The sequence below is a fragment of the Perissodus microlepis genome, chromosome 7, assembly GCF_051167445.1.
Source record: "Perissodus microlepis isolate ML-2025 ecotype Zambia chromosome 7, ASM5116744v1, whole genome shotgun sequence".
NCBI lineage: Eukaryota > Metazoa > Chordata > Actinopteri > Cichliformes > Cichlidae > Perissodus > Perissodus microlepis.
The window spans coordinates 62204983-62218861 of NC_140467.1; the positions used below are offsets into that span (position 1 = coordinate 62204983).

The following is a 13879-nucleotide window of genomic DNA, read 5'->3' on the forward strand; positions in this document are numbered from 1 at the left end:
TTATGTATATACAGTTGAGTTATTGCACATAGAATTGGTATAAATAGTGTTATGTATATACAGTTGAGTTGTTGCACATAGGATTGGTATTGCACAGTGGTGGTCCATAGAGGAAGTGGGAAGTGGGGGGGCTGTGTTATCTGTGCATGTGTGAGTTCAGGGTGGTTATCGCTTTGGGGAAGAAACTGTTTTTTAGTCTGTGGGTTTTTGTGTTGATGCACCTGTAGCGCTTCCCTGAGGGAAGCAGGCTGAACATGTTGAAGCCAGGGTGGGAGCTGTCCTTGATAATGTTTGCTGCTCTGGTGAGGCAGCGGGAGGAATAAATGTCCATCAGGGAGGGGAGAGGGCAGCCGATGATCTTTTGTGCTGTCTTGACCACACACTGTGGTTTAATCAAGGAAGGAGGGAATCTGGTGAATACGGCATTAGCTGAAAAAGATGTGTTTTCAATTGTTTTCTTGTTTGTCGTGTGCAGTGTTGGTCAAGTTACTTGAAAAAAGTAATCAGTAACTAATTACTGATTACTTCCCCAAAAAAGTAATCCAGTTACTTTACTGATTACTTATTTTCAAAAGTAATTAATTACTTAGTTACTTAGTTACTTTTTAAAAACACGATTTACAACCTGAATAGGTGATAAAGTGATAGATCTTTCAGCCCAATTCTACTTTTTCTGCATAATCCATCATACAAAATGTAATCAAATGGAAAAGTCTCTTTTTAAAACTTGTTTTATTAGTTTTAATCTTTTAACTTTATGCATCAAGCAAAAATTTAATTATATGCACCATTCTCTGACTGGAAGAAATTTGTTTAATATTTAAACCTAATTTCTGCACATTCCAGCACATAAAATAAAATATTTTTGTGTGTTTACACTCAGTCTTTCAAATAGATGCAAGTAAAACACAGCAGAAAATAAATAAAGTCAAAGACTAGCGGTCCTGTTGCTCTATTTTCACCTGTAAAGCAGGAGCAGGGTAGGCGGAGGTTTATCCTGGTGCAGGTGTGCCGCAGCGGTCAGTGGAAGAATCCGCGAGTTTCTCTGTGAGTTTCCCATTACGTCATAGCGCACTCGGTGCTTGCTCGGAAGTTTTGGGGATTTTTTTCGCTGTAAAAAGAAGTTTTCTTCCCACGCACAACGGACACTAATGTTTTTGTCACTTTTTATGGAATCAAACTCAAAGTAAGGTCAGTACTTCCACGCTTTAAACGCTGCACGCTCATACTCTCTCCCGCACTCGATATATGATCCATTGTTGATCTGCACACAGCTGTTGTCACAAACGTCACACTTGCTTACGTCACTGTCATGAGACATTCTCGCAAAAAATCACGGTTTTAGTAACGCAGCGTTCCTACGGGAAAGTAACGGTAATCTAATTACCGTTTTTGCAATAGTAATCCCTTACTTTACTCGTTACTTGAAAAAAGTAATCAGATGCCCATCTCTGGTCATGTGACGGGAAAACAATCACTCTGATGCATGTGAAGAAAGAAGCGCAGGTGTTATATTCTCCTGAAATGTTGTTTCCTTGCAGTGACGTGTACTTGTACTGTGTTCACAGCGCTGCCACTCCAAATGTGTGAGCGAGGCCACCTTCTACAGACTCGTGCAGTCTTTTGCAGTTGTGCTATTTGAGTAAGTAAATACGGTCCAAATGTAACTTTTTTTACTGTGAACTTGAGCCATCATTTTGAATAAGTGGTCATGTGACATAAGTTTTTAGCAGAGCTGGAATCAAAGCTGCGTCTTGCAAATGCTGCTCCAACTGAACCAAACGTGGCGCTCTCGTTAGCTCGAGGTTTTTATTCTTCTTTGTGCATTTTCAAGGTAATTTGAAGATTATTCAGCTGTTAATAATCAGTCACAGATTACATAAAAGATCAGATAAATCTGTCAAGAACATTACATTCTGACATTAAAAGAACTGTAAGTAAATACGGTAATATTAGAAAATTGAACTGTGCCACAAAACAAAAAGAAGTAAAAACTTTGCAGTAATGTGCAGAAAGAGCTGCTCCTCTTTTCTTTACTTTTTCCTTCCAACGAGTCCGACCTTTTTGGGATCATTAAAGTGGTGTTGAGCAATAATTCTCCAGGATCGCTGAAGATTTTCTGCATGAACATGACCTCAAACACACACCCAATCCAGTAAATGCATCTTCATTTGTTTACCTCTCCAACAAGTTTCAGAAAATTCAGCATTGAGTGGTTTTTGCTTAAATTCCACAGAAACAGACAAAGGGTGCTAAAAATATACTTCTGCATACTTTACATAATATTTAATTCATATATTTTCCACCAAAGTCATTATTTCATAGGATCACATCTGAAGAAATGCTGTGTTTTCTTGTTTTGTTTTTCTGTTGCAGGTGTTACCAGATGGACGACTACAGCCCGGCAAAAAACCTCATGACCATGTGCTTCACTTATTATTACGTTGGTAAGATCAGCTGAAGTTCTTGAAAACAGTCTGTACGCCACCTCAGAGCAACTGTAAAGTGTTGCTTTTTAAGAGAAACGCTGCTGAGCCTCTGTAGCCCAAATTAAAGGCTTTTCTTTTCCAACTTTTAGCTGCAAAAGTGCAAAAGACAGACATCTGTGTTTGTGTCTGTTTTATAAAAACAAGACACCTCAGTGCTGATTCAGGGAATGTTACCAGCAGGGTTTGGCTCTGTGGTTTCTCTTGCAGCAGCATCACAAATAAAGGTAGTGTTTGTGCTTATGCAAGCAGGAAGCACTGAGTGATTAGTACACCACTGTGACACAGTGCATTGCATCAGCGAGTCTGCAGGCACGTCTGCTAAGTTAAATATTTTTTTCTGCTTATAACAACTTGCACTGCGGCGCAAAGTGACACACAAAGGTCTGCTGCAGACTGCAGAGAGCCCTGATTTAACACAGAGTAACAGCATGTTTCCACTTTTGTGTTGTGAACGCAATCTTACAGACTAATGACTGTTTTCGTTTCCAGCTCACTGCGTTGCTGCTGGGCTAAAGTGAAGCGTTCACTTCATTAAATCTCACACGGGCCTATTTTTTTTAAGTACTTCAGTGAACACCTGTGAAAATAACCCCCCACCTCAGACGGTGCAAAGCAGGTAGCTGCTGGGAGATGCTGTTAGGCAACGTTAGCACTCAGCATTTTGAGCTTTTCTTCTCAGGAAAGTCTCAGCCATCTCCCTCGGAGCTGTTGGATCGCGGTGGTGCTCCAGCTGGTCTGGACTCTTATCTCAACAAGGCTAACACCTGGCTGTCAGGGAAGAAGGACGCTGCCGAGCGCCTCCTTAAACACACGTCCAAGACTGACGTCAAAGGCTTCTTTGGGGGCCTGGAGAGCAAGCTGAGAAGCTCAGTGGCTCCCAAGTCTGAGTGAGCATCTGCACCTCCTCCTTTGAGTCTGTTCATTAACACTTTCGCTTGTCACTGTATTCCTCACTCTTACAATCTGTTTTGCAGTGATGGGGAAAATCCGGGGGAGACGAAGCCTAAATCACCAGGTATCGTAGCTCAGAAATCATTTTTTATTTCACTTTGCTGCTCCAGTGCTCTTACTTTTTTAAAGAATGTTCTAGAAACGAACCTGAGTCCATCACTGCCTGTTATATTTCATCCTCCTCTTCAGTGTCAGGCGCTCCAGAGGAAAAGAAAGGGGAAAAGGTGTACCTGTACACTCACCTGAAGCAGCAACCTATCTGGTAAGAATCACGTCATGTGAGGAAGAAACTTTTCACGGGACTCAATTAAGGGAAAACTAGAATACACTGAGTTCTGTAGCAGCCAGGTGATGCTAATCAAATGCACCTGATGAACTGATCATCAGCACGTGTGAGCACCTCTATAAAAGCAGAGGTTTGGGTGGTTTGCTGGTTGGGAACGTCGGGAAATTCACCCCAAAGAATGACCGTGTATCGCTCAGAGAAAATGCAAAAAGCCTAAAGCTCCATCTCAGACTCTGCAGGCCTCAGTTAGCATGTTTAATGTTAAAGTTCTTGACAGTTCTGGCCGTCCTCTGGAGTCAGATGTGAGGCCGTCTGTGCTACAGCTAAAGCTCGACCCAAACTGGGTCATGAAACAGGACAATGATCCCACGCACAAAACCTCGTTTCCAACAAAACAACTGAAAAAGGAAAGAATGACGATGCTGCAATGGTCCAGACCTCAGCGGGACCTTCAGAGAGCTGTGCGTAAATGAACACTGCGGAAAAGTGCGCCAAAATAATGAATCTCTGAGTTTGTCACAGAGTCCAGTGAAAACTGTATAAATGAAAAATGTGGTAAGTGTATTATGGCATAAACTATGTGACATTAGGAGATGAAAAACAACATTAATTCACAGTCATTGTTATATATAAGTCATTGTATATATAATATAAATTTATTATAAATTAAAAAGTAACAATTTTGAACTGAAAGTGATGAGAAACAAAAAGGTAACATTTTAAATCAGTGGCACGACACAAAAAGGAGCTCTGTTCGGTTTACTGCTTAATTTCAAAAAGCAGCTTCTACACATTGTTGCCCCCCCCCACCCCACCCCCCCACCCCAATTTCACTGAGTCATTACCGGCACGTTGGGAACTGCAGATGTTAGAAATGGTTAGCGTTGCAGTATGAATCATACCAGAGCCTCTTTGTGCCTGGAGAGGTGACGGTTATTTCTGGTGAAGTGGTGGAGGCGTGAAGCCTGAAACGTGTCCATGTTCTGTCTGTCAGGCACACGCTGAGATTTTGGAACGCCGCCTTTTTTGATGCTGTCCATTGTGAGAGGAAGAAAAGATCTCCGACCACGAGGTGAGTCTGTTTAATACTAGCTAGCTTTGTGTAAATGATAGAAATATGAATCTCTAGAGTTTAAAGGAGCACCTATTGCTTTGTCACTTCCTGTCTAAATGAAATATTTGCTACTGTTGCCTCTAGCCCTCTCTTCACCTGTTTTCTCCTTTTCTCTCCTCTCTCTTCTTTCTCCTCCTTTCCTTCCTCTGTTTTCTCCACCTGTCTGCTCTCCTCTCCTTCTTCTTCTTCTCTAAAAGCTGCTATTGTTCTCTCTTTTTCTGCATGCTGACTTTAACCCTTTGTCTCCTTGTGCCTTGCTGCCGGGCAGGGGAACGCAGGATGAAGAGAAAGATGTGAGGTCTGTCCCTCTGTTTGTCCAAAAAAAACAAAACAAGCAACGATCAAAGTTTAGGTGGAGGAGAAGGCAAAGGGCAGATCTTCATGATGACTAAACCTGAAGGGGACAGAGAGCTTTGAGAATGTCAATGTGAATGACATAGGTCTTTACATAGGTCTCTGCTGCTGCCATACTGCACTTTGCATGGTACATACCACTTCCTGCTAATATACAAAACAGACGCCAAACTACACTCAGAGGGCCACTTTATTAGGGATACCTTGTTAGTAGAGCTGCCGTAATTCTTCATGGAAGAGATTTTGTGCATGTTGACACGTTAGCATCACAGAGTTGCTGCAGTGATGTGAATATCCTGTTCCACCACGTCCCGAAGGCGCTCTGCTGGACTGAGGTCTGGCTGCTTTATAGCTTCCTTGCTAGCTAAAAGTCAAGTACTTTTCCCCTGTTGTTTGCTGTGCTTGGTATTAAAAGTTGCCCCCCCCCTTCAGTCTTTGTAGCTTAAAGTTTAGAGCAGAAAAACCAGCAGTGCCCATTTTCTCTATATTAATGCTTCCTTTTGCTTGGGTGTTGTCTCTCTTTATGTTATTTGTGGTTGATTCACTGTCAGCGAAGCTAAGCTATCCCCTTAAGTTGAAATGGGGACCTTAAAATCCACGTTCTTCTGATTGGCCAAGGTCAGGAAGCCTGCTGAGGGGCAGCTTGTGAGAATCACCTCATCTGGTTAATAATGCAAAGGAACTGTGAACTCACTGAGTAGCTTCATTTCTCATAGGAAGCGGTGACTTCACAAATCCATGCATGACTTGGATGGATGAGTATGAACGCTGACAGCTCAAACATCCACAGCAACAAAAATGGCTTCTGTTTCACGAGTATTACAACCATTAACAGTCTTTACCCCCAGCCGTAAAAGGCTGATGGAGTATTGTTGTCACACCGGTGGGCGGTGTGGACACCCAGCATTGTGAACTTTACAGCTTTTTAAAATGCGTCACTGATTTGTGCCAGACCGATTACTATGGTGACACTCTGACTCCATAGTCACCAAAACAGACGACCTCCAATTTCACTGCACGGCAGCCGTGCTCGCCAGATGTTCTGATGGGTGAATAAAGATGGAAATCTGTAGGAATCTGTGCTAAAACCCCCAAAAATGTCCGATGGATGTCAGAACTTGAGTCTCGAGGTCTGGCAGTCGCCCCGGGTCTGATTTGTCACATGTGCTCCGGTGAACCGTGAGAGGAGATCCTCTGTTAGTGATGACCAGAGAGTAATGTGAGGCTGTGCTATGTGGACATCTGCATAATCAGAGCACGGTGAGATGTGAAGATCATTTTTTCATTCTTTCTTTCTTCGACGTCTGTTGGCATGTCGGGGCTGTCGGGCGCAGCTCTGTCACGCTGCAGTTGAAGTGATTTTTGTGCCTACCTCTGACGAGCATCACACCCACAGTTAATATCCGGAATGTGCAAAGAGGGCTTGTATAATGTCTGGGATGGTATTTATAGATGGCAGCAGATCCACTGCAGTCTGGAGATGCTCTCTGCCTCTTCACAGCTCACTGCATGTTCAAACCATTAATCTGCTTGCATTTTTTTTCCTCTGACTCCATCTGCATGTTCCCCTCTCCTGCCTTTTTTAAAAATCAGTGTGTGTGCTTGCTTTTGTACTTACACTGCAGACCGATTACATCTAAATATAGACGTGCAAAAATAAGAATTAAAAATGTAAAAAATGTAACATGTTTGATCTTTGGTGACATGTTTTCTTTCATTTCTGCCTTGACAAATATATAACGAATGATATTAGCAATGGATATAATAATAAGTGCATAAAAAATATTCACACATAGCCGTCTGTGTGTGACAGAAGTCATGAATATCATTTTCAACTTATAGTTCTGATTTTGTTTTTCCAGGACAGACTCAGATAAGATTTCATTATTCGGGGAGTTTGTGGCGTGTTGCTTCAAAGACAGATGACGGCATGTTTTCTTCTTTTTCAAGCGTTATAAAAGATTTAATTCTAATTCAGGACAAATGAGTCAAAGCTGTAAAATGTAAATTGTAAGAGACAAGCGGAGCACACAGCTATGTAAAGCTGCATCATCGACATAACAACATACACAAGAAAATGAACATGGACTCACATCAAAGACCTCAGACAATAATAATCTGGAAACATTTCCAGATTCATAAATATTTGTTTTGCAGCATTAAAGTCCAAATCAGTGCTTTTCATGTGTTGACAAGGATGATTCTTTGTGAATGAATCATTTGTTGTTGTCTTTTCACTGATGGCTGGTTAATGTGCTCTTTCGTGTCTTATATGTGTAATGAAATGAAAGTGACAGTCACAGGGTTGGATGTCATGCTTGTTTGGTTTTTCTTGGCTTTTCACAATATAGTTTAAAAAAATCACAATGTTCTGTGTAAAGAAACCTTGCTGGATGCCAGCGCTGCCTGTCAGCGATATTTGTGTGACACCCACCCCTGACCTGTTCCTGTGGACGAGCTGAAGGTCGAGTGGAACTGAAGTCTGACTGCGACTGTGTTTTTGCTGCAGGGAGAAGTGGTGTCACATGACTGATGAGGAGAAGAAGGACAGCTACAAAATCGATGAGAACATCGCCTTTGGCCAGCTGGGGTAACCAAAACACCTCCGTGATTTCCACGTAGTAATAGAAAGAAATCCTAACAAGGAGCGCGAACGCCCGCCAGAGCAGCTCGCTCTCTGGGCAATATTTACTTTGAAGGGAATAGTATTTTATTTTCTGTATATTCATTTTTTTAAACATACTTTAAGAAGTTTGCAGTGCAGTAAAATCAGATGGTGCAGACCGAATGACAAACCAAAACATGAGCTCCTAGGTGGAGGTAATAAAATGGTAACAAAACACAGGTGATGAGATAATAAGTGGTAATTAATAAAATAATCTGAACATCTTTTTAGTGTCTCAAAAAACAAATGAGATGGTTTCAGTCACCTTTCTGTTGCTCGTGTGGGCACACAGTAGCACCTCACATGTAGATACATGACTAATGCTGAACCAGCACACAAGTGGTCATGACTTCTGAACCTCTACAATAAGCTTTGATGTATAAATCACACTTTTGTAGTGTATGTAAAAAAAAAAAAATTACATTAAATGTAGCTATACCGCCCTTTTTTTGCCTTTTTTTTTGTAACGTTCTCCTGGCATTGGTCAAACCCTGACTCATCCGTCAGACTGAGAAGTGTTTTTCCACGTTTACAACACTCATGTGAGGCTCACTGCTCAGCCATGAAGCTCCCGTCACACATTTTAGGCGCTGATGTTAATGCAGATTATGTTCTTCAGCACTCAGATCCCCCCCTCAGTAACTTCACATGACGTGACGACTGGTGGCCGAGCGGCTGTGGTTCCTAAGTGCTTCCGCTTTGCAGTGACATCATTTACAGCTAATCGTGAAACGTGTGCATGGCAGAAATTTCACAAACTGACTTGTTGCATCAGTGATAACAGTGGTGTTACAGAGCCACGCACGTGTTGCAATGTCTGTTAATGCAGACAGTATTGCAGATTAAATGCAATACTGATTAAATACAGATTAAAAGGTGGGGCCCATTACTTTAGTCCTGCATAAGTCCACAGTCATGAAAATGATTAATAAAAGGTGATAGGTGGCTACAAAACCTCTGCAGCTGGGCGTATTGGTGTGTCCCAATAGCAGATTTTTGTTTCGCCATTATCATGTATACTATAATATTACATGTGTAATCTATAATATCTGTAATGCTATTACTGAGTTGTTTCAGTCGTATAGTTACTGTGGGGAGGATGTGACAACGACTGCACAAAGTTGTTGTTTGTGATATTTTCCTCTTGTACTGAGACCATGTTGGTGCTGTGTGTATTTTCAGGACATTCACTCACAACATGCTGGCGTTTGGTCTGAGTAGGAAGCTCTGCAATGACTTCCTGAAGAAGCAGGCAGTTATTGGGAACCTGAATGAAGGTAAAGCATGAAGTAGCCTTGGATTGGTCCAGTTTTCTTGTATTCATGGATCAATGTTTTCATATATAAGGATAATAAAAGGCAGTTATTTAAAAGTTGAAATTATCATTTAAAAATTCAAGATAAGGATTTTTTTTCTGTTGTCTTCTGGTAGAAACTTTTGATTCAGTAATCAGAAAATACCCAAATGCCATCTCATATTTTTATTTTCATTGTATGCACAGCTGGTCTGTGGGTGATCATAAACTGTGTGTAAATAATTAAAAAGTGGCTCCTTTACGTGTGGAAGAACAACGCATGTATTTTGTCCCTCTGCAGAACAGTACAAGCTGCTGACTGAGCACATAGAGCGAATGGCAGCAGAGTGAGTTTGAGAGTGACTGGCTGCATCTCAAAGCCTCCACGTGACAATCTGACAGCACACAGCAACACATCAGCCGTTTCCTTCCAGCTCCACGTCGCTCTATCCGACTCTCTGGCTCTTTTTTCTTTTTTTTAATTTCCTGCTGCTTTTGTGTGGTGCGCTGCTGAAAAACAACACGACCTGCTGTACTGAGCTGTGCCATACCTGTAGCAAAACCCTTCCATCTGCACCGTGTGCTGGATCAGCAATAATAAGGCCATCGTTACTTTAATATTTATAATAGTCATGTGTCTGTGACCTGGTAGATCTGTCTGTGACGTTAAGGAATAAACCATCCAGTATAAGCCTCGAACAGCCTCAGATACACTGGATTTATGTATTACACCAGTGACGTGTATGTTACGTATCCTATATGCTGTTTATTCTGTGTTTCTCAGTGACCATATTTATTATAGGAAGAAGTCAAGCAACCTATCTATCAGCATCAATGGCAATAAGAATTCATTGTGCTTTAATCTGCTGTTCAGGCGGCTTTAGGTCAGTTTTTATTCCTCGAAACTTTATTGTGCATTTTTTTTTTTCAATACACAAAAACTGTTTGATAAAATTTACATTTAAACAAAACTTTATTGCAATATTTTCTCATGCATTCTCTTTAGGGCAGTGCGCACAAAGATGGTACACGCAACAATTAACACTGCAAACCAATTACTGGGTTTTAGTAAACGGGGTCGCTTCACTTAGCATTTGGCTAAAAAGCTAACTTTTGGATCTGCTAGCGCATCTTTTGTTCTTCTTATTGTAACACAAAAGAGCTAAAGAGCTAACCTGGCTTAGATTATAGGTGACATCATCAATCAACAACTATATTTTTCTTTAAAACGACAATGATTTAAATTTTTGCAATGAAATAAGCATAAATGATATAACTTCCTAAAGAAGCTGCACAGGCATCCGCTTCCTTTATGTCACGCTAGCTCGAGCAGCAGTTACAGACGGTGGTAACAACCACAGTTACAACCTTACTCAATGAATCCATTCTCAAAGCTGTAAATTAAATATGAAGTCGCAACAACAGCAATGATTGGGTTAACTTGGCTACAGAAAGGAGAAACAGAAGCCTGCTGTTGACCAAACATGGCAAACCGCCTTCCAGCTCCTCTCGTCAGCTCACTGAAGATCATATCAAGTTATTTATCGATGCAAAAAGGTCGATATAACAATGATTTATGGCTTTATGCTCAGCTAACCATCTTTTGCCTCTAATTTATGTGAAATGATTATTTAATCCTTTTGTTTTTCACTTCAAGATTCACACATTTGCAATTCAGAGATGCTGATTTTATTTATCTATTTATTTTGTTTTACTGTTATTATTACTGTAACTGTGGGACTCCTTATCTTTCCAAAGTGCCTTCTGTCCACGTCAGCATCCTTTTCCTTATCCTATTATTCTACCCTCACTCAGCTGACCAAACATTCGTACCCGCTCCTCTGCTGTGGCTGTTTGTGTCTTCAGTGATGGACATGTGTTGTGGTCTGTTTCCATGTGGCTGTAATGTAACATTAATATCATTTAAGCATGTTGCCTGGTTCTGGTGCATGTGCGTCCATATGACATTTGTATTACTTTAGTCTGCCACTGTGGGGCAGCATTGTCTGCACTTCTTAGTGGGAGAATTTAAACAGGAATATATGAAGGTTTTAAAGTCAGGCTGACGCGTTCAGGCGGGATGAATCCCATTTTTGTCCAATAGTGAAGTTATGTATATATTGCATATTTCTCTGTATGCTGTTGTTGTTTAATTGTAAATGTATAAATCATAGATGTAATTGTGAACCTTGACCTTAGTCTGACTGTAATGTGACCCTGAAGTGCCCCCCTGGACATCCCAGCTGTGTTCATGTGTGCAGATACTGATGTTGTTGATAAATGTGAATCATTCGTTCATAGCAATCTTGATCAACGTGCATAACTGACGTCTTTGCAAATCATCCAAACCCATTTTTCCCCACATTCTTAGACTGTGTGCACACTGACTTAACCATTGTGCTTGTCCCCATGTTCCAGCTTTAAATGCTCTGATTTTTAATATTACCCTTTGGTTGTGCTTCTTAGCCAAGCATGAGCAATTTGCACTACACTTATTCTAACATATCCCTCTATAGACAAATTCAGGTGTAAGTGAAGGTACAGAGCCCCAAACTGTTCAGTGGAATTTTAAACTGATTAAAAAAAAAAAACGTATAAAGTGAATAAACTGTGTAAGTGATATAAATGAACCAATAAATGTTTATGTAATTTAAAAAAATGAAGGTGACTTTATTTCATAATATTATTTTTTGGCTATATTGTTAGATTTTTGTTTAAACACCATAAAATATAATTAGAAATTAAAGAGTGGAATTGTAAACTGATATGAAATGTATTATATTGAAATTAGAACGGTTACTATGGAAACTTTCTGCCAATGGAAAAAATGTAAGTTGAAAAAAAAATGCCAGAAAATTTGTCAAAACTTTCAGTCGTTTTCTTAAAATTTCAGTTTATGTGAAAATTTTTGAATATTCTGAAATACTGAGAATTTCAAAATGCCTAACTTGAATTTTTGACATTATTTGAAATTCTATCACATGTAACTTGTATGAAGTCACAATTTTGAGACACTAGCCCAAATTTTTTTAACTGACAGCAAATTTCTCTAGTGAGTTTTAAGCTTCTATATATTACGCTAAATAAATAAAATACAAATGAATTTTTTAATTATAAAAATAATATCTCGCTTGAAATAAAACCAACCAGCGAAATAATTAAAAAAAAAAAAAAAACCTAAGTTACTGAGTCAGAACAGTTTAATTGGTTTAATGTACGTAAAAAGTTACACAAGTAATTTTTTAAAATTTCTACATGTTCCAAATAGCGTCCATCATCAGGAAAAAGCAAAGCAATCTTCCCGCTTTTATTCCCGCAACTCAAACTTTTACTGTACCGATTCAGCTGTTACACAATCAGACGCTTCCGCTTTTTGTTTGTGTGATTGCAACGCAGTAAATCAGTGAGCCTGGGTCATTTTAGCTGGAATCAGTGTCTCAGTTGAAAGTTATTCCATGTAATGTTCATCAAAGCTACATTTGTTAATATGTTACAAGGTTTCCGAGGAGTGCTTTTCCACTGAACAACCTCCAAATTCACAGACTACCTTCATCTGTCAGAGGCACAGCTGACCATCATTAACCCAAACATCTTTGCTTTCATCCTCACTGTAAATACCCCCCACGCCCACCCGCGCAGTAATGGATGCTTGTAGTTCAACACCCATTTTAGCTGCCAGGCTCATCTGTACTCTCAGCTCCCTCTGAATAAACCTATATCTGCTCTGCATGGCTGGTGCCCTCGTCCTCTCTACATCCAGCGTGTCTGCTGTGAAATGTTGAAGATGAACTTTGTGTAGTGTAAACCGTGTGAAATCATTAAAGTATTCTTACATTGTTGTGGCGTGAATGTGGAAAACATCCATGTGTCGGTGGAGTTGGGGATCAGTTTATGGTGCTCTTTGATTCACCTGCAGCCTTTAGCTGCCAAACTTTTACCTTTCATTTCTATTTAGAGCGCTTTAAAGGTGATTGACAAGACTTGGAAATGGGAATGAATAGCAGATGATGCATGAAATGAGAAGAAATCAAGAAGAGCTATAGAGCTGACAAAAAACATCTAAACAATATAGAAGCTCAAATTAGAAGAAGAAGGGTTCATACCCATTTCAGGCTGTAAAATAGTATTTGGTTGCACTTTTTTGCATTTTGCACTAGCCATCCCCCAAACGTTGCTGCCCCCTCCTGGCAAGACTGTCCTACGTTGGTAATAATTGTGAATTAAAGAGAGAGGCAGACATGCTACAATGAGCTGAAATATTGTCATTTATTCCTGCTTATAAAATAATATTATGGATTTCAAAAATCTAATTTGATTTTCACGTGTACCTATTTTCAGTAACCTGTATTTGACAACAGCATAATAAAACTGGAAATTCTGTTTTTGGTGGCCCCCATATGGCCAGCCCTATGAAAATATTCTGGAGGCGCCCCTGTTTAGAGGTGATGCCACATGTTGGGAAATCATCTTTGTAATTTGGTTTCTATCTCCACACAGTTACACAAAAACTGGAGCACATTACAGCACACGCCCCACAATAATATTTTACTAATGCAAGATGTTTGTATGCATCTCAGTCACCCAGGTCACGGTGCTCTAAAGCAGTGTTTCCCAACCACTGAGCCGCAGCACATAAGTGTGCCATGGAAGATTATCTGGTTCCACCTGATTAGTACTCTAAGCCAGCGATCCCCAACCTTTTTTGCGCCACGGACCGGTTTATGCC

The 13879-nt window shown here is 40.3% G+C and overlaps 1 protein-coding gene across 2 annotated transcripts in view; it reads left to right on the plus strand.

Moving 5' to 3' along the window:
- The window catches only part of kiaa0513 (KIAA0513 ortholog), a 29401-nt gene extending 16399 nt beyond the window's left edge, over positions 1-13002 (plus strand). Inside the window, exons 4-13 of one of the 2 annotated variants that reach the window (XM_084936532.1) lie at positions 1569-1642; positions 2377-2447; positions 3169-3376; positions 3464-3504; positions 3630-3702; positions 4721-4798; positions 5109-5138; positions 7704-7784; positions 9042-9136; positions 9455-13002. In XM_084936532.1, coding sequence (XP_084792658.1) covers positions 1569-1642; positions 2377-2447; positions 3169-3376; positions 3464-3504; positions 3630-3702; positions 4721-4798; positions 5109-5138; positions 7704-7784; positions 9042-9136; positions 9455-9504 — 801 coding nt within the window. In that variant the 3' untranslated portion in view covers positions 9505-13002. The remainder of the gene's footprint in view (positions 1-1568; positions 1643-2376; positions 2448-3168; positions 3377-3463; positions 3505-3629; positions 3703-4720; positions 4799-5108; positions 5139-7703; positions 7785-9041; positions 9137-9454) is intronic. The other variant, XM_084936533.1, reaches the window with a different exon arrangement.
- Positions 13003-13879: the final 877 nt, after the last annotated feature.